The sequence below is a fragment of the Amblyomma americanum genome, chromosome 3 (assembly GCF_052857255.1).
Source record: "Amblyomma americanum isolate KBUSLIRL-KWMA chromosome 3, ASM5285725v1, whole genome shotgun sequence".
In the NCBI taxonomy this organism is placed as follows: domain Eukaryota; kingdom Metazoa; phylum Arthropoda; class Arachnida; order Ixodida; family Ixodidae; genus Amblyomma; species Amblyomma americanum.
In genome coordinates this window covers 179,204,930-179,226,308 of record NC_135499.1, presented here as the reverse complement: position 1 = coordinate 179,226,308, position 21,379 = coordinate 179,204,930, and the positions used below count along the sequence as shown (strand labels likewise).

Here is a 21,379-nt window from a genome sequence, read left to right as displayed (position 1 = left end):
CAAGACTTCCGTGTGGAAGTCGAAACGTCCTTCCATCTTGACAACACCTTTTGGTCGGCGCTTCGTTATTTTCACCAATGTATTCACCCGACCAGACGAGATTTCGTCGAACCTTAGATTTCATCATGCTACGACGGTCGTATGGCCAGAATTTCATCACTCAAGTGCGCCAGTTCGTTTCGCTAACCGTCCGGCTTTCTGCGTTCAAGGCTCATCTAGACCGCCCTCGTACGCTAGATGCCTGCGACGATTAGCACAACGTACTTAAGCTTTGTGTGCGAAATTTTTCCATCAGTGAACAAGACTTCCGTGTGGAAGTCGAAACGTCCTTCCATCTTGACAACACCTTTTGGTCGGCGCTTCGTTATTTTCACCAATGTATTCACCCGACCAGACGAGATTTCGTCGAACCTTAGATTTCATCATGCTACGACGGTCGTATGGCCAGAATTTCATCACTCAAGTGCGCCAGTTCGTTTCGCTAACCGTCCGGCTTTCTGCGTTCAAGGCTCATCTAGACCGCCCTCGTACGCTAGATGCCTGCGACGATTAGCACAACGTACTTAAGCTTTGTGTGCGAAATTTTTCCATCAGTGAACAAGACTTCCGTGTGGAAGTCGAAACGTCCTTCCATCTTGACAACACCTTTTGGTCGGCGCTTCGTTATTTTCACCAATGTATTCACCCGACCAGACGAGATTTCGTCGAACCTTAGATTTCATCATGCTACGACGGTCGTATGGCCAGAATTTCATCACTCAAGTGCGCCAGTTCGTTTCGCTAACCGTCCGGCTTTCTGCGTTCAAGGCTCATCTAGACCGCCCTCGTACGCTAGATGCCTGCGACGATTAGCACAACGTACTTAAGCTTTGTGTGCGAAATTTTTCCATCAGTAAACAAGACTTCCGTGTGGAAGTCGAAACGTCCTTCTAACTTGACAACACCTTTTTGTCGGCGCTTCGTTATTTTCGCCAATGTATTCACCCGACCAGACGAAAAATTTGCTGTTCTGGTGCTAGTAAACTGAATCCAGCAGAGTTTTAGCCTAGGCTTTCTTTCTCAAAATAACATACAAAAGTACAGCCTTGGCCACTGAAGGACTTTCACTGGGTGAGAAACTTACATCAAAGTACCAAGTTCTTCACAGTACTACAGGGAAATAGTATTATGCAACAGTGGCCACCTTGGAGCAGCACATAAATAAACTATTCTCTATTATCCTAACTTTGTCAAACTGAATAGCACAATAAAGGAATAAAGGGGAGGCAGGACATAAAAACACTTTGCATGCAAAATAGGTTATGGCACCTCAATTGAAGAAAAACCAAGCCAAAATTTGGCTTAAAATCTGCAAAAGATATGCCATTCAGCCTCAAGTAAAATTCCTAAATTCCACAAAGAAGCTTCCCTACAGATGTGTGTTGACCTTGCATTCAAAATGGCCAAGCACACATTCCAAGCTGTGAGCCTCGAGGCCATGTCGTAGGAAAGGGGGTAAGACTATTGCTCAATGCCACATGCTTAGCTCCCTGGGGTCTTGAAACATGGGGTTGGTCATCTCAACTGGGTTAACAAATTTGTGTGAGCAAGCTTCTACTGAAATTTCGCAGAAGGACCATTGTGCTCTGGTCACTCAAGAAATTTCAAATTTCCCTGTGTGAAATAACAGTAGCACGTTCACATCCTGCAAAGGTGCAATTCCTACCTAGCCTTTGGCTACATACAGCATCTACTTTTCCTATATACCAGGAATGGCACCTCTGCTAGGGTATTCTGCATTCATGGTAACAGATTAACACAAGAAATGAATTCACCAAATAGGCAAGTGCAATCAGTAAATCAAACATGGCCAAGATGGCACTCATTCTTGAAAGAGCATAAGCAAAATAAGGATGTAGGAACAAAAGTAGACACAAGCACTATGCACATCTTTTTCCCTGTCTCATTTTGTTTGCACTATTTTAAAGGAGTATAGACACCTAACTTTTGGGTGCGTGTTTTCTTTTTTGCAATGACGCGTAAGGCTTTATTATACATGGATTACCATGTGGTATTCTCCTATGACCGCCAAATAATTTACAATCGCACTTCTTTCTCATGCTGTTTCAACAGCCGAATGAGGACTATGACATCGACGTGTGTTTACAGCTCACGTGAGACATGAAAAAACTACAATATAAACTGCTTCCACATTCGTTGTCATTACGGCTCTTGAGAAGGCTGCTTACAGCACTGCAGTAAATTAAAACGATGAAGCAGCAATTATATGGACGTTTTTCCATGCCTCAAGTGGTCCAAAAGCACTCCTTGATGTCACAGCCATCATTCGGCTGTTGAAACCGAAACCGAAACAGCATGGCATAAAAAATACGATTATAAATTATTTAACGGTCGTATCATTGCAGAGAAGAAAACATGCCACCAAAATTAGGTGTCTATGCTCCTTTAAGAACGAACAGCCATGAATTCATCCCAGTTTTTCTCAGGCAGTTATCGTCTCTCAGCTCACAGTGTAACACACCACGCGGGCAAAATTATGCACACATGAAGCAATTCTTTCGGCTGACTTTTTTTTTTTTTCCGAAATACCGGCTGCCAAGGCGGGGTGCGGCCCTTCCACAGGGGTTGCCCTTACACAAGTATATACGGTATAAACAGAACAAGTGCCTCCTGACATGACTGTACAGGTTTAGTAAAAAGAAATAAGTGATGCGTTAGAGCTCAAAAGAGTATTATTTGTTATATACTTACTACTTATGAACAGGCAGACAAGAAAAGGTGTCAAGTTTTTTAGGTACACAAAGGACAACTGATAGTTCACATCAAACAGCTAGAAACAAAACTTGCAGATGAGGCTTCCAGCCACCCGACCCGCAGCAATTTAGCTTTACTTCCAAATCATCAGACAAGTGCTTTTATAACACTGCTTTCATGAAGAACTTTTCTGTACCCATTTATGCCATCACAAGAGGTACAGACACTTGATTTTTAATATCATCATGCGGCTGTCCATGTCAGCGCCTTAAGTCAGCACTTTAGAGAACAGCATAGCAGAAAATGCTCACACTAGAGATGACAATGCACACCTGTGAGAACATTCAGTGATTTCTCCACTTATCGCTGTTACAAGGCACTTAAATGCCGTGCGGTCGACAGACGCATGATACTATTATTAAAAACCAGGAGGCTGTACCATGAAATTACAGTAGAAACTGACCTCTAGCTTCAGCCTGTCCATGACAGTGAAGATCCAGTTGATTGTTCCGTCACCTCCGGCCACAACGATTCGACATGTGTGATCTTTGATCAGGTGGCACCACTCAAGGCCGGACTCCGGCGGCAGGTCATTCAAGTCTACCACCTGCAAGAACCAACAAGGTGTAATCTTGTCGTGGACGTCTCGTTGGAGTAAATGTAAAGTAACAAAAATAACAGGCTTCTTCAAGTACAAAGAAGTTCCGCTCTGAACTGATGTTAAGAGGCCAGTACATAATCTGCACTCATAATTTAAACGCTTCCTCTCAACAGAGACAAACAAAATCATGAAGACAGTAATGCATTTATGACAGATGTCTACATATTGAGAATGGCCTTGTAGTGAGAACTGTAAAGCCAATTAGAAAAGAAAAAAAAGTATCTTGCCAAATTTTCAACACACCCTTTCCAGAAATATGTGCTTCTGCTTCCATAGAGGCTTGTTTGCCTAGACTTCAGCAGACAGTGGCACAAACGCATCAGTTGCAGGGTTCCACTTCTGTTGTAGTGCTCAAAACAGAAATTTTATCCCAGTTATGTACAAAGTGCACAGACCTTGGGAAGTAATTAACTAATAGAGGCATCGAGCAGCATCATCAGTAAAAAAAAAAAAGGATGCAGCTACAAGGTACTCCAGAAGTAGATCACGATGCACATATCACTTGGGCAACACACTTTATCTTCATCATTAAGCTACACAGCTGAAGGTTAAATACCAATTAGCACTAAACTGGCCCTAAATTACCAAGCTTGTAGGTCCACAGACTAAATTAGCCAAAGTTCCACCCTGCCCAATGTCAAACCAATAAGATCTCTCCACAATTAAAATTTCATTGGTTACAAATCTGTGTTGATAAACAGTAGCTCCTGCCCGACATCCATGACATTTGGGCCCCAGTTACACACAGTTCAAAATGTCTTTTCAAGTGGATGGCAGTTCTGTTTTTGAAGTTTCACTGAACCGAATATGTAGTAGTCCGCTGTGTTTTAAATGGCCCTTTGGAGGCCATTTAAAGCTCTCAATTTCAGTAACATCATATGCACACCAGTAACCAATGAAAACATGCCTGTGTCTCATTACATTTATTTCTGAACACTAAGCATGTTCTAAGTTCCTAACTTGCAACTCTGACAAGTTGTGCACTTTGTGTACGCTACATATGAACAGTACTCAGAGCCAAATCAATCCAAAGATGCTTATTGTTTTCAGTGCTTGGTTCCCGCTTTGGTCTTATGTTATCGTCACTATTTTCTGCAAGTACAAGTGGAATCCAGATAGTTCAAATGCATTTAATTCACACCCAGGCTCCATCACAGAACTGAATGTGAAATAATCCCTATTAATTCGAACACTGAGTTGCCAATACAAAAATACAATTCATGAATAATGCAGTGTGATCATGACAAACTGTATAATCAAGCACAACTCATACAGATGTACAGGCTACCATTAAAATTTCAAATCAAATCAAATCTTTATTCAGAGAACGTGGTACAGTTCCCCAGCGGACTGGCAAAAAGGCATCGATCTGCCTGACACGTGTCGGCCCACCATCCCTCCATCAAAAACTAAAGCTAACGATTTTCCCATGTGTGAAAAAGAAGAGGGAATCCGTCACTACAGAAATCCAGTGCTTACACCCACAACTACCTTTCACTATTTGCCTTTCAAAAGCATTCATTGAAGCTTTTGCAACATGGTAAATTCATGGTGACATGAATACATCGAGACCATTTTTTCCTTCACACACCTGTGCAGGGTTGAGGATGCCACGAAAGGCGCTGAGGACGTGCTCGCCATCATTGTTCCCACTGCGGCGGTTGGCTACAACGATCAGGGGGCTCCAGGGGAGGTACTTCGGGGGGTTCACACAGCGTACCACAAGGTGGCGCCTGCCCTTCCAGCCCACCATGCGCAGTCGCACGCAGTACGGGGGCACCAGGGATGCCTTGTGGCGCCCCAGGTCACACACCTCATCAAGCTTGCCCATGCATGACGTGTGCACTGTACGCTGGCACCAGCAGCACCGGAAGTCGGCCAGTGCCGCCTCCAAGCCGCACAAATCAGTACACACTGCGCAATGGCTGTTTGGAGAGGTGTTGCCTGCAGGGATTCAAAAGAAAGAAAGGAACCATTGACAAGTAGATTTTAGCGTCAGTTTCCGCTATGCTGCATAATGTGAGAAATAAGCGATAGCGGATACACAGTGCTATGTGTGCGATAAAAACAGTTTCAGTAAAAGAAAAACACATTGCACATATAGCACCTGCTCCTACCCCCTCCTCCTCTCCTGTCCCTGTTACTTTCCCACCTATCACACTCCTTCAACATACGGACTGTCTATGCAAATGTCACTGATCCAGGCATGTAGAAAAAGCTACCACTGTAAAGAAAAAAAAGACACCCAATATCAACGTTCTAAAAGAACTGAGGACATATCTATGAGGGGCAACTCTGGATTCACGAATGCCAGCAGTAGTTTCCTTAAACCTTAAAGAGGGAACATTCTATATGCTAAAGAGCAAGCTCAGAATGACAGCGGTGGAAATTGCCACAAGTGATTTGGAACAAGATTTGTAGCAAGAAAAAAGTCAGTTTGGAGCATCTTCAAGTTTTGTAGCATAACTCAGGTGTTGAATTTCGGCTCAGCAATTGTGAGTTCAACATTTGCCTTGCATGTCACTTTTTTCTATCCAACAGCATGGCACACTGCATTAGCATGACACGAACAAAACCATCAACCTCACAAAACCATAAAAAGTCCCTCATGTAGCTACTACTGTAAACTGGAACCATGAACTATCCAACAAAAGAAAAGAGAGAGAAGGAAACTGCCCTGGCCAGACCAAGAGAATGCTGCCTGAGCCAGACACTGGCAGCGTGACGCTGTGCACGAGGGTGACATTGTCTTCCGGTGGCATGTTGGATGTTGCGTGTCAATAACGACATCAGTGTCATGCTTTAAAACATAAAAAACGTACGTGAAACGACCGAGGAAGCAGTCAAAACGTGACAGCAAGAGAGTGAGGCTCAGGCAGAAAATACAGGAGCAAGAAGCCAGAAACAGAGTGCAGAAGCAGAAGCAAGGTCAGAAGGTGCAGGAATGCCCGAGCGGCAAGCAATCAAACAGCGAGAGTGTGAAGCTTTGGAAAAGGCATCTGGAACATAACACAATGGAAGAAAGGAGAGCTTTAGACAAAGCACCAACAATGATGGAAATGAGGAACAGTATTCAGGCCTGATCTGAACGCTCACCTGAAGTGGCGTTGGTGGCAGTGAGAACAGAAGTGCAAATAAAAATATTACGTCGTCCCTTTCGGATGTAATCAGATGAGTCCCTCAGTGTTCTATTCCGTCTTTAAATTTTTCTTTTACCTATACATTGGAGCATTAATTTTAAAGAATACTAGCACCGGTAGCGGTTGCACTGCCAAGATAAAAGCACCAAATGCAAGCACACTGGATGAGAGAAGGTGGAAAAGAGGACAAATGCAGTAACGTGGAGCAAGCTTTGATAACATGCCGCCAGTTCTATGCAACGGCAAAGTTTGGCAAAAGCGGCAAGAAAATCCCACCACTCGACTGAAGCAAGCTGCTCACAAAGACACCAACATAAATGAACTGCAACAAATACATCAGAATTTTGATAGAATATAATAGCGAAACGTGTTACCTCCTGAGGAGAGTACAAACTGCTGGAAGAAATTAAGAAAGGCTAATATGCACACTTACCTTTTACCCAATGGTGATTGATGGAATCGCCGACACAGGAAAGGAGCTTGCATGTGAAATCTTTGTCGGCTACGCCGCGACAACCGTGGTCGACGCATATGCCACAGCAGTCGCAAAAGAGACCATCCACAATGAGGTTCTCACAGACACTGCAGTAACCTGTGCGACTAAGGATGTCTGTGACAGACCACCGGTGTCCCTTGGTGATGTCCCATGCCGGCACCTCATGAACGGGAGGTTTTTTGATGCACCTCCAAATGAGGAAGATTATAAACATCAGCATCCCCAAGTAGACGGTAACCTGAAAATGGATTTAAAAATGTTTCCTGCAACCCAAAAGCAAGACCGCAAACTAAAAACACTGCACAGTTTGCAAAAACTCGTGCAAGCAAACGTTAGAACACTACCTACAAGTTCGCACGCGTATCTGACCCACATTAGACGTGTCAGTAGAAAAATCGCGCAGTAGCCAGTCATATGAGGTTAGCAGAATGCAAAGAAGAAAAAAGTATGAGTTGACACACCTCAGATAATCTCGCAAAGTTCTCGACGGAGAGCAAGGCCAGCGACAATGAAAGCATCATTCTTTCGTAGCAGCACCTAAAAGAAAATGCAAGGAGCACGTGTTAGCAGCGTTAGGATGCCTGCTCTCCACTGGAAAACCTGCTAATCCGTTACCGCTACAGTGCTTCATCTGAACGCCAAGGCGTGCAGCAGGGAAAATGCACACTCATGCAACGTTCACAGCTGATCAACCAAGCTCGATTGTAAACATACTTACTCCGGTATAAGCGAAACAGTTTACCGAAGACGGTTCTTGTTACCCACCCCCGGACAACACAAGACGTCACTTTGCGACACAAGACACTCACAGACAAGAACTTAACATACAGTCCCACATTGCTGCACTTGTAAAGACTGCTCGAGATACCATTTTCGAAGTGTGATCCGCCATTTTAAAGCGAAATTCGCGATCGGCGGTCCGACGTCGCCGAGTCGGCCGGCGGTGTAGCCTTGGGGAAATGCAGCGAAGCGAGAAGCGATCTCACGTGGAGCTGCTGAGTAGTAAACAAAACGGCTGAATACGGAATGAGAAGTAGCGCCCTCTTTAAAAGGCGGCAATTTTGAAAAGTAATTCACGTACGATGCGAGAGAGAAAGAGAAAACTTTATTGATTCTTATTATGGCAGCTTGGGGTCCTGCTTGAGTCCCTCTTCTTCTTGCAACGGCGTGCGCTCAGTCCGAGCACGGCCGGTCTCGAGCGGGGCGCGCGCGCACTCTTTCATAAGAAGAAAAGCGCGCGTTCCCTTCGAGACCGGCCATTGTCCGGGGCGGCAATTGCTCCTGCTGTCCGCTTGGCACGTTGGACCAGGCGTTACTGATCCTTTTCGCCCTTGCCGATCAGCATCATTTCCCACGGCGTTTCACTCGGGTCTTTAACGACCGGGTTGACAGGCGTTGGGTCGCATTTCCATGTGATGTGATATAATATGTGGGGCTGCCTCGAGAACAAAATCACTGACGCTGCTTCGCTTAGCAAATTTTATTGCATCAAAGACGCGTTCAAATCACCTGTGGATCGATAAACATAGAACAGCAGTAACGATTGCACAGAAATTTTAACACGAAACAGCAGTACATCACTATGACGAAAACGGCAGCACGTACTGGAAGGCGACAATTCAGAAAAAGGAGAGGCAAGGGTGCACAGCGATTTGTATAAATTTTTATGTTGTCGCTATAGGGTGTTCTGATAGCAGAACTTATTTTCGGAAGGTATTTTTCGGAGTTTATGTTTTTCAAAAAAAAAATCGACGACCTTCAGACTTTTCATTTTGTTAATGTAAAATTCGGAATGTTTAGAATTTAGTTTCATTAGTTCAGCCTTCAAAAAATTGTATCCTGCATGCTCAGATACGCAGCGCCGCTACTAAGAGCTTTATAAACAACTATTGCGGCGAAAGCATTTTGGGTCCTTTACAACTTGGTATGTACGCATGCGTTCAAGGGTCGCCGCGGTGGCTCAGTTGGCTCAGTGGTTATAGCGCTCGGCTGTTGAACCGAAGGACGCGGGTCCGATCACGGTCGTGGCGGTCGCGTTTCAATGGAGGCGAAATGCTGTGTGTACTCTGCAATGTCAGTGCACGTTAAAGAATCACACGTAGTCGAAATTATCCGGAGCCCTCCAATACGGCGTCCCTCATAGCCTGAGTTGCTTTGGGATGTTTAAAAGCCGTAAACCATAAACCAACAAACATCCAACATGGAAAGATGACTGGGGCAGAAATGGTTGAGCACCATTATCAAAGACACTTTGCGCAGGCATTCACGGAAAAGGCAGCGAGCAAGACGTGTGAGTCTGTGCGAGTCTCGTTTCTTGTCTCATCCGTGTGTATACACTTGCGCATTGCTTGCGAGAAAAATAAACACAAACGTCATTTTCAGCTGCAGAAAGACCTCTGCTCAGAGCACGGATAACCGAGTGTTCCTTTTTGGTGTACAATGGAAGTCATCAAATTCAGTGCGCAGCGTAAAAGTACGGGCCAGAAAGGACACCCATACGCCAGAAAATTACTTTTCAACAACTTCGTTCACACCAAAGGTCGATGAATCTAGTTCTTTCAATATTATCATTGCAAAAACTCTGTTTCTTGACTTTCTTGCATTGAGGGAGCAATTAAATGATCCCGCATAGGTCGCTAATGTTTCAAATGATCCCGCTTGTAAAATTCGACAGTTCTAGTTTACGACCTGCATCCCGGGCTGTAATGACTTGCCAATGCGCTAAAGTTCGCTTAAAATATTTCGCTCCGCCTTATGGCCACTCTGCTCAGCCTCAACGAGGTGGTACTGCTGAGCGTAATACCAAGTTTTATCAACTCTTCGATCGGCGCCTGGTCTCCCTTCGTCTTAACATCTCTAAGGTCACTGCATGTGCAGATAACTGCTGGAAAGCAGTCCATTAACAGATCAGTTCAGCAGCGGATGCACTGTACGACCCATAGCCTGAAAGGCAGTGCACAAAAGTGAACGACCTTATGGGCGGAGTGGGATATGCTCGGAAGCCACTTGCCATATTCTTAGCATTGTTATTTCGCCCTTAGCTGCGCAACTCGCCTCAAGGTATCACGCGATGAGATGTCCGCGGCGAGATGCATCCACAAGTTATAAAATAAAAACGCTTATATTTTCAGGTAAGGCTATCTGCAAAATCGGCGGATCTCAGATATGTCCAAATTCAAAAACAAAAAATTCCGTTCTCATTCCAATACCTAAGAACAAAAACATTCGACCGACGGCTGTTTCTAGGATTAACCCTGGGTGTATGCATGAGAGAGCATGCGCGTGCATGTGTTTGTCGACCCGCTGAGCATACGATGACATTAACATGCGGTAGTCATAAACCGACCTTACCCGCAAACCCTGCAACTCAAATTGCCTGCGTTGTAATTCGCATTAATGCAATACAACCAACCCTAACACACTCGTGGCGTCAGTCACTCCGCCTTATAGGTATACCTTATGTGTCAATCATTCAGTCTTCCATACATTGATCACTGGTCAATGGAGGGTGTAAGGGGTCCGCAGCCCCGCCCCAAGCGAGAAATTTTTTTTTTGTGTGTGAAAGAAATTAAAAAAAAATTGCCGTAGAAAGTACAAGAAATGCATTTCTTAAGTAGGACCACCCCCACACCAACCTCTCTCACTAAAAGAGTCCCCCATAAATCCACCCCTGCCAATCTTCAACAAAAGGTGCACTGAGAGGTCTGAAAAAAAAAAAAAAACCTCAAACGCCTTCATCCTCGAAGTCCCTGGTGTACATCCCTGGTAATTCTGCACCGTATACGACAGCATAGACGACAGGCACAACTGTATACTTCTCAACCATTCAAGCAAAAGATGCAGATCCACATTGACTTCCGGGAAGCCCCAGGAGCCTTCCTACACTTCGCAAAACGAGGGAGATGTCTATCCGAACCAGGCTTACCTCGTCAAGCCGAAGTTTTGTGCAGCGTTGCAAGAGCCTACCCTCTTCAATCCGAGTACTTTTAGCGGCCGTGTGTGGTCTCTTATACGCTCCAGGTCGTTCACAACTTTCCTTTTTTTACGCAGCTTGTGGCGGCCTTCTTCTTCTTTTCTCCTTCCTCGTCTTCAAATGCTGGAAGCCCGGGCATAACCAAAAACACTCCAACATTATTTTCAGACACTAAGTAAACAACTTTTACGCTTTTAGGAGTAGCCAGCTGCTTATATGAGTGCCCGCTGAGCTTCTTAAGCGCTGCATAAGTCGCAAGGAGCACGAACTAGCCAAGAACAAGAAAAGCCCGTTGAAGAATGCTGGTGCTAGGCAGGTGCTGGGTTTCACTAATGCCAGCTCGCCACGGTTACGATGCCGAGAGCTTAGCAGCAAGGAATTAAGGAGCGCCACTCAGGACGCCGGGAAGAAAGCGGATGACATCAGAAAGTTCACATGTCGTGTTCCACGACTTGGGTGTACTGTAACGGCCAAATCCCTCAGCTTCTGTAAATGCTTGTGTTCAGTCTCATTTGCTGCGTGAGGAAGCTCTAGGCGTATAGCGAGATTCTGAACGCAAAATGAGAAACCAAGCATCTATTTTATAGCTATTATTACCTCTGTTTTCGTCTTTTTCTCTGTTTCCGGCGGCAAGCTAGCATCCCTAGCTAGCTGTAAGTAGGAGTTGCACCGGCTGGACTTCTCTGTTTAAACCGAAACCAAAACATAAAACTACGCCGAATTTCATTTTCCAAATTCCTTTTTAACCGAAGGAGGTCAGCATTCTGGACGTGCGCGCTGTAGCTATCTAGGAGGAGTTACACTCAATCACAGGAGAAAAATGAACGAAGTGCGGGAGCCAGGATCGTAATGAGATGGCGTACCGTTGAATTAAGCAGCGTAGTTAAGAATTCTGAGGCATCGCTCATTTAGCTCACACGCTTCTGCATGATGGGACGCCTACTTCGTCGCCATATGTCGTCCGCTAGCGCAGCGCGGTTTCTACCATCGCCCGCTTAAGGCAGTTGCTTGGTTCGAAGACTATCAAGGACACTCGAAACCATGCACAAGTGTTAGCAAAGAGCGTCACGTTGCGGTTACTGCGATGGCTAAAAAAAAATGGTGGTGGTTTCGCCATCACCATTAAAATAAGCGACACCCAACACCACGGCACTAACATTTTTACAGACTCCCATGCCGCCTGTAAAGCCTATACGAGTGGACGTGTCCGGCGCACGGCACTCCGCGTACTGGGCGGCCATCTCCAGTATGATCACATCATCACCTGGGTCGCAGGACATGCAGGTCTCGATGGCAATATTAGGGCAGATGGCCTCGCTCGAGATTACACCAACCGAGCGGGGCACACTGGCTCTACTCTCTACCCCTTCGCAACCCATTTTTCAACCCGCCTAGAGACCCTCCGCCTACATAGGCGACTCTACCCCCCGCCACATAGGAAGATTTCCCCGGAGGACTCCTACCACCTAAGACGCATCTAAACACTTACTTTCCCCAGTCTCTACCACCTATACCGCATTCACCAAACATTATACGCATATATAGATGTCCTTGGTGTGGCGAAAATCCCACCTTCACGCACATTACATGGACATGCTCAGCTAAACTGAACCACTTAAAGCAGCACAACGCGGCGCTGGAGCAGTGGGAGGTGATGCTGTCCATCGGCACACTGGAAGACCAGGAGGCGCTAGTCGCCATCGCCAAAGCGTCGGCGGAAGCCACTGGAGTCTTGGACTGAGGACCCCACCCACACTTCGATCCGGTCTTCTTTTTACAATTAAATGTTTATTCTCTCTCTCTCTCTCTCTCTCTCTCTCTCTCTCTCTCTCTCTCTAGCTCTGGTTAAACCTGGGGTGACGCAATAGCTACAGCTGGCCGAGTGGAACTTGCTTAGTTGAATTGCAAAATCAGTCTTTCGCCGCTCCGTTTCGCTGGGCGTTCCTTCTTCATCTTCTTTCCACTTGACACGGCGCATGCACACATGAGATTTTTCCTGTTTGGATCTGCACAAAACCCTGGCCAATCCCCCACCGTGGGTATGTGCCATCGTATTTGAGGCAACAACAACAACAACAACACAGCTGTGGCAGCTCGGTTTCCCCGGTGCGCCGCGACGCCGGCAGCAGCAGCTGCTCCGCACCACGTGACCAACCACGTGACAGCACGGCAGCGCAGCCACAGGGTGGCGGCGCCACCACGCTGAAGGCTCGAAATGCTACCGTAATGTAGCTATCGCTACAAAAGCACTCCCATCGCTGTCGTCAGCACGTAGACCATGTAATGCCCTGCCCTGTCGCTCAAGCTCACCAAATGAGATAACGAGGCAACCCACCTTTTAGAAATTAACCTCCACTTGTGTTTTTGTACAACGATCCCATCAGCAGTGCTTGTGTGTCAACTTGTCTGTGTGTCGTTTTTCCTTTGTTGCGTTGCAATTCTTCTTCATGGATGACCAACTAGTCCGCACCCTTAACTTAGCCCATCATTTACCGTCCGCTGCTTATTTTTATTGGCGATACCATTTTCTTCTGTCAGCACAGCTATACATAGCTCGCATCGACGTCACCGTAGCCATCATGCTGACGAATCTGGAGCACTGTGGGAAGCTGCACGTTTCTGTAATCCGCTTACCGAAACCTGTTCTGGCCGGCAGTGCCAAAGCTATACGTTGTTCACCATTATGGCGCCCGTGACGTCAGGTGCAAACCATTTATAAGAGCTTTACCAATAATTAACGACCATTTGTGCGTTAATTACAAGTAAATCGCATGTTTAAGCTGACAAAAAAGGCAAGCTAAACTCTCAGTGACTTTTCACCGCACAAGTATACCATATTTCGTCACCGAGCCAAGAAAAAAAATGGTAACTCATCCGTAAGGAAAAAAAAAATTCGCAGGTGAAAAAAACAACTGCGGTCTAAAATAAATATCGAAGAAAGTCCGCGGAATAACAGAAAGCTACCGGTGGTAGCAATAAGCCACCAGCGGTAAAGCGAAAATGACTGAAGCCGACAAAGAATCGCTGGAAAATACGATGAAGTTCACCTGTTTGCATTCTCTATCTTAACATCTGTTTCCTCTGCGGCGATTTCCATGGCCTAACAGCCTTCAGCTTTAGACTGCAAGTAAGATATCATCTGGTTATTCGTGTTTAGTCCCAGCTCTGTCGCTTAAAGGATTAGGGGCTCCACATTTTTGTAGTATGCCCCTTTTTTGGCATGATGCGTAAGACTACCAAACATGGATTGCTATGCGGTTTTCTTCTGCCATATAGTTTCGGTATTGGCTTCAGCAGCCGAACAGCGTTTGAGACCTCACAAGTGGGGTTGACTTCACGCGAGGCGTGCAAAAAAAGTGATTTAATCGCTGCATTGTGTTTTTAATTCTCTCCAGTTCTCACGCCAGCTCGCCCCAGCAGCCGGAATGACAGCGAGTGGACAAAGAGCTGTTTGTGCTTAACTGTACAAATACATAAGAGTTGGGGATAAAAATAAATAGGAAATACCTTAGTAATCTTCGATTCGTTGATGACGTTGCCTTATAAAGCAACTCAGGGGACGCATTGCAAAGCATGATCGCGGACCTAGACAGGCGAAGGAGAAGAGTGGGTCGGAATATTATTATGCAGAACACTAAATATTCAACACTTTCGGAATAGAACAGCAACGACCTGCCTTCGTCTCGCAGTACCAGGGACCGGCTTCTTAACTACCACAACCTCACCTTGTTTTATAGAAATTCCCGCCTAATGTACCCTCCACCGCCCAAATCTCTTCCCAAGAGCGACCAGGCTTTGTGGCGTGGACTTGAAACGGTCACAGTCACGACTCCTTTCCTTCTCTCTATTATAACCCGCGGTGAAACTTCTCCTCACTGCCACTTGTGTCCTAGCACCAGAGCCGACTTTAACCGCGTCTTTCTGAACTGCCCAAACAAACCCAAGCCCCCGTAGCAAGGGTCAGGACATCAGGAGCGATGGGAGGCTGTTCTGCGAAGCTCGCTTCCGGAGATATAGCTTCTGACAGTGGGCTGGACTCGAGGGGTCGCCGAAGCACAAAGGTGCCTGGCCATCTAGAGCGGCCCGAGGGCCCATCGTCGTCCTGCTTCCTCTTTTCCCCTCCCCCCCCCCCCATCCACACTTGATTCGTTTTTTCATGAATCAATAAAGTTGTTACCTACCTACCTTACGAAAGGCAGTGGAGAGTTGGAACTGATAAAGAAATACTTAGGGCAGGTAGCAACGCTTACTCGGACCGCGAAGGTAAAATAGCTAAGAGAATATGAATGAGGCGGAGTGCATTTAGCAGGCAATCTTAGGTCATGAACATCAGCTTACCAGTATTCTTCAAGAAGCAAGCATTCAATATTTATGTCTTGCCAGTGCTCACCTATGAGGCGGAAACTTGGAGGCTAACGATGAGGCTTGAAATTAAGCTGAAGACAGCGCAGTGAGCTATGGAAAGGAAAATTATAGGCGTTACGTTAAGAGAAAGGAAGAGAGCAGAATAGCCCAGGGAACAAACGCAGGTTAATGATACCCTAGTTGAAATCACGAAGATAAAAAAATAGGCCCTTAGGGTAACGGAACAAATCCCAAGAGAAGGCAAGCGTAGCAGGGGGCGGCAGGAAGTCAGGTGGGCTAATGAGATTAGAAAGTTTGCGGGGATAAGGTGGCCGCAGCTGCAGCAGAGGAAACGGATAATTGGAAACATGTGGGAAAAGCCTCTGTCATTCAGTGGACGTTGTTGTTGTTGTTTTCTTCATAAAATGGCACACACCCAGTAGACATAGTTAGGATGATGATGATGACGACGCAAATACGTATGTCCCTCCGCCCCCCCCCCCTCCTGCACGGCGAGGAGTTGAATATCTTGTGGCAAAAAAATTTTGAACGATCATCGTTATCAACAGTGCCGTTGATCAGCGTAGCAGTTGTATGTGTTGCGTCATCCTGGTTTCCTTGCATCTCCCGAACTTCTTTTCTCCGATCCTAAACTCTTCTTATATCAACAATGCGGCCAGTTTGGCCGCACATAGTACAACCGAGCATATGCGTGAAGTAATCAATTTTCGACAAACCAGGTGACTTTCTACACACGCTGCTATACATATACAGAGATTGATTGCACCTAATCGTCGCGCTCTTAACTAAATTCACAATTCCGGGCACTGAATAAGGATAAAAAGTTCTCTCTCCCTCTCTAAATTTTTGTTCAGTTCCTGCGATCCACCCCTCACCAAATTTTGTTGTTTTTGTTGTATTTAAAACAAATGTTGCCTCATCCCCATCACCTGATCTAGATTTTCTTGAAGATGTAATGAAACGGCGCGATGAGCGAGGGAAAAATGAATAGAAACGGCAGGACCAGCGCCACTTGGACTTGAGTATTTTGCACACGCGCCTGGCGTATACTGACGATGGCTCCAACACACCGAAGACAGACTTACTTCCAATGGCACCAGATTTATTCTCAAGCGATACGACACCACTCGAGAGTGACAGGACTGGCATTTCCTCTACACCGGGCCTTCTCATTCATCGAAGTTTCCGCACCGATCCCACACATTTTGTGCGTTAACCTGATCGCAACCTGCCAGTCTCGAGCGGTGTCGCAATTGCCACGGGGGGCAGCTTGCTCACAATCCGGTGGACAGGTTGTGATGACGTCACAAAGCCACATGACCTAGATGTACCACCTGCCACATATGTTGCTCCTCTGGGGACTTTTCGTGGATTTTTTGCTCACGGCCAGTGACGCCGACGACGGATTTTCTGCAACACAAGCTCCTTAACGTTATCGCGTTAAAAATAAAAATATTATGGGAGCACTTTGCCAATCTAAAGTGCGGCAAGGCGAAAGCCTTTGGCATTGCCGACTGCGATTCTAGCTTCACAGGGTCCATACCAGTGGCACTCCCAAAGGAAAATGTGGCACCTTGCCACAGTTTCGATCTAGACGTCGTCGTCGTCGTCGTCGTCGTCGTCGTTGTTGTTGTTGTTGTTGTTGTTGTTGTTGTTGTTGTTGTTGTTGTTGTTGTTGTTGTTGTTGTTGTTGTTGTTGTTGTTGTTGTTGTTGTTGTTGTTGTTGTTGTTGTTGTTGTTGCCTTCGTGCGCTTGCGGTCTGCACCCCTGTCTGGCCTTCTCCTCAGAAAAAGGTTAGTACTGCGCGAATTAGACACGACAGGAGAACAGGAACAAACACGACAACACAGGCGCAGTACTAACCTGTTTGTTCCTGTTCTCCTGCCGTGTCTAATTCGCGCAGTACTAACCTTTTTTCTGCAATGAACCAATTAGCCCGCAAGAACGTTCTACTTCTTCTCTTCTCTGGCTTCTGTGGTGGTGGCGCGCAGGTGGCGCCACCAGCGCGCACGCCGTTACCATGACGACCTCGGGTGTGACATCCCCCTCTCCCATCGCTATACCGACGTCCGCGCTATACCGACGCAAATGGTGGTTTCCTTTTTTTTCGCTATAATTGACTATAATTAGTTAAGTGATCACTCTACAGTCATCAAACTTGGCATGGGGGTTACATATTGTCCCGTCTGTCTGATGCTATCATTCGTGTTCTGCTAACCTATCATTTGCCGCGTTATTCATGGAAGACAGTGTTACTCCGGAGGCGCGAGTATGCGCCATTAAAGACTTTCGCCTTCAAACGGAGGGAGAATATGCTGCCATCTGCGGCAATTACTATCTGATATCTTAAGCACCCGAACAGCGGCCGTCGGGAATAAAAAGTACAGGGAGAGAATAGCGATGTGCAGTACAGAGAGGAGCGATAACGAGAAATGGCAGGGAAAAGTTATTTACACTACTTACAAATATACAAGCAAGCACGTCTACGCCCCTCACGCGCGAGTGTCCAAGCACAGATCGTAAACAAGTACCGCAAGCGCATGACTACAAATAAACATTGTATGTACAAAGCCGCGCGCGCGTAGAATCCTGTCAATGAATCGCGTGCGCGGCACACTGCACAAGCAACTGTGGTGGGGCTCTCATTTGCATATCGTCCGAAAGTATAACCAAAGAAGCAGGCCGGACGTCAAGTCCACCTTCTCCAGAGGCTCACCATTGTCCTGTCGCGGCCACAGGAGCACCGTGAGACCATACTTGCCGAGGCGCCATTTATCGTATACGGTTGTATTTACTGTAGTTAGCTTGTTTATCGTGAGATGGCGCTAAGCCTCCCGATTCCCCATACCTGGATTCCAAGCTCGCTAAACATGTGAACTTCTTACAAAAACCGCTGTTCAAGTTCCGTTCCCTGGGTTCAGCGTCTTCGTATAATAGTATAGCAGTAGCCAGCGTAACCAAAGAGTGGTAACCACGGGGAAGGAGAAAGGTTACCCTGGAAGAGAGAGGCTATGGCGGGAGTGGAGGTATGCGCAACTGGAGGATGGCTGCCACAGGAAAAATCCGAGGGATGGTTAACGTGGAAGGAAGAGGGAGACCATGGCTAGAACCTGCTGTGAAACTCGCCGCCTGAGAAGAGGCTCAGCGGCGCATCAAGAGTGGTCTTAACTGACCAGACATTCGCAAGCGCGTGATTCCCTGTTCTGCGCGTGCGCGCTAAAATAGTATAATATTTATGAGAACGGATAACTGCATGCACAATTAAAAGCCGCCAGTTATTTTGCTCCTGTTGCGCAATGGATTAGCGTTGCGTTCTTGAACGCGTGCGACAATAGAGTTTTTTACTATTAACTAGAGGGAAAGCTGGCGCCCCGCCTAAGGGAGTTTGCATGGAGCTTCCTCGAGACCACCTGTACCACCATGGGCGCTCTAAGCATCATGGGGTGGAGAGCTACCGACTGCAGAGCCACAACTTCTGGCCAAAAAATGATAAAAAATAAACGTTGTTTGATAATCAAGAATGCGGTAACTGTCAATATCCTGTCTATAAATTGCAACAAACGAGCAGAAAAGCATTTAAATGTAAAGTTTGCCCAAAATAAGCGGTGGCTTGCTCTCCTATTGGCCACATATTGCAGACCACAAAAGCCAATATTTCGTGCTTAAGAGGCGCACTTTTAAAAATAAATATGTTTGCAGAAAAAAATGTTGTTTGAACAGTTGAAGAGGTTTTTTTAATGGCACTTGGGAAACCAAAAACATTTTTATTGGCATCGTGTGCGGTTGCGCTTTCGCTACTATGGCTTTTGCGCACTACGTTTGCGCCAAAGTCGTCTGCGCCGTGGACGAAATGGCGAATCTGAATAACGCCACTCTGTTTTCCTGAAAAAAAAAAACCGACTGTCCCGCACCAAGTAGCTCATCGCCCCATGATGCTTTGAGCGCCCATGGTGACTCAGGTGCAGCGCCGACAGCTTTCCCTCTAGTTAATAGTAAGAAACTCTATGCGTACGACAGCGTTTCGAATCCATTTTTCGCTTGTACTTTTCCATGTTTTCTTTTTGCTCTTTTGAAATCAGCATTAATAGAAAGCAAATTATTTACCATTTACCACTAGAGGTGTGCTTCATTTCAGGCTGCATTCTGAGATGGTTTTGAAGCAGAACCTCCGTTTAAACAACTCACTCGAAATAAATTTCTCGTTCGCTTTTTTTTTCTTTTAACCAGAGATTATCAACCCGCAAATCCTTTAGCAATGCACTCTGGATGTGCCTTACCTTTCAGGTTGCATTCTGAGATGTTTTGGGGCCAAATTCGTCGTTTAAAACTTTTAGATGAGCCGGGAGGTGAAACCGGAAGTTGGTGGACCGTACCGTAGCGCATGCGCAGAACACAAGATCACGCGTCAGCAAATGCCTGGTCTCGAAGTGTACATATATGCATGTCACACTCAAATTTATTACTTCAATATAACGCGAAATGAAAATACATCGACAGCGGTCGCCGAATCTCACGTTACACAGATCTTAGCGCGTCATGTGAGTTTTTTTTTTTTTTTTGCACCTTAACCATCAAGACGTCACAACCGCTCTTGAAAGTTTATTTCAATGTAGGACGTGCAGTGCGTGATGATATTCGTTTTTTTCCTCACGTATTTTTTTTTTTTGAGTGCTGCTGAATCCTGTGTGACAGGGAGGAAAAAAATTAATCCATAATTGGGACGTCTCGTTTCAAGAACAACCTGTTTGAACACGTGCTTCAGAGCACATATTCGAAGAATGTGTTTCTGTACCTATGATTCGCCACAACGCAATGTTAGCTCTAGGAACTCTGCATGAGAAGCGAGCCCCTCTTTTCCCCCAAACCGATAAACGGTTTACTTTGCTGCATTAACACGCTACTAGCGGTAAAGAAAGCTTTACAGGAGAACACATGTAACAAATTGCGGCGGCATCATAATGACCCACGACGCGATCCAAGCCAGCATTACCCATTAAATTTTATTATCACAGCATGAAAACCACTTAAAAACTACTTAGTCCTTTCCACTTGAATTTCTTAACAGCCTGGATGCTTTTATTTTGCGCTATGTGACCTGTTTTCTTGGAAAGTATGCCCTGTTTCCGTAGATTCTTCGTGATCAGAACCCCAACAACGGCACGGGCCGCGATAGCGATAGCGAAGAGAGCTCGAAGAGGAAAGTATAGCAAAAAAAAAAGTATGAAAAGCTTGTTTGGAGCACGTTCGAAGGTTCCGGCTCCGCTATAGCGCGTCTTAGCTCACGGCCCAGAACCTCTTCTCCTCGCGACCTTGGCGAAGCGGCACGCGCGGACTATATACGGTTCGATATGGTTCGATCATTCTCGAGTAGTCCGGGTTAGGGACATTGAGCTTGACGCCAGCTGTGGTACCTACTCCCTTTCTCGGCGCCGCCGCCCGCTTCCAGAAATTTCTTGCTTGGTTTTTAAGAGCGTTAGCTCTTACTCATCACGTCGTTCGATTTCTTGCGGTCTGCTACCACCTCCCTTCGGCGTGAAATTTTCGAAGTCCGAGGAATTCAAGATGGCAGCCCTCATAGTAAATCGATATAGCAACCCAATTGGTGATTGACTGGTGACGTCATTGGTGTATCGAACTGGCGATTGATTGGTGACGTCACTGATATATCCAATTGGTTATTTATTGGTGACGTCACTTAAAATCTAACATGTCGGCCAATAATGAAACGAAAAGTAAAAATTAATAAATAAAATAAACGTACAAATTCGTATTTTCACTGGTGTACCTCACTTTTACCTCATTTATATCAGCTCTATAAACCGAACAGCTAACGCTCGCTACTTCAACGCCTTCTAGACGGTGGCGGCAAGTTTGCTTCGACAGCGCTACAAGGATCGCACACGCTCATCGACGGCTTGATTAACGCGCTACCGGCTTCGGCGCGCGGCGGTCATTTCTGCCTTCTTCCCCCCAATCTCTGTGTTGAAGGG

The 21,379-nt window shown here is 46.0% G+C and overlaps 1 protein-coding gene across 4 annotated transcripts in view; it reads right to left on the bottom strand.

The window, feature by feature from the left end:
* Positions 1-8,025, bottom strand: part of Dgkepsilon (diacylglycerol kinase epsilon) — a 37,129-nt gene extending 29,104 nt beyond the window's left edge. Inside the window, exons 1-5 of one of the 4 annotated variants that reach the window (XM_077659021.1) lie at positions 7,770-8,025; positions 7,513-7,588; positions 6,989-7,289; positions 5,007-5,359; positions 3,218-3,361 (exon numbers count right to left, since the gene is read on the bottom strand). In XM_077659021.1, the coding sequence (XP_077515147.1) occupies positions 3,218-3,361; positions 5,007-5,359; positions 6,989-7,289; positions 7,513-7,572 (858 nt within the window). In that variant the 5' untranslated portion in view covers positions 7,573-7,588; positions 7,770-8,025. The remainder of the gene's footprint in view (positions 1-3,217; positions 3,362-5,006; positions 5,360-6,988; positions 7,290-7,512; positions 7,589-7,769) is intronic. The other 3 variants (XM_077659020.1, XM_077659023.1, XM_077659022.1) reach the window with 3 other exon arrangements.
* Between the last annotated feature and the right edge of the window lie 13,354 nt (positions 8,026-21,379).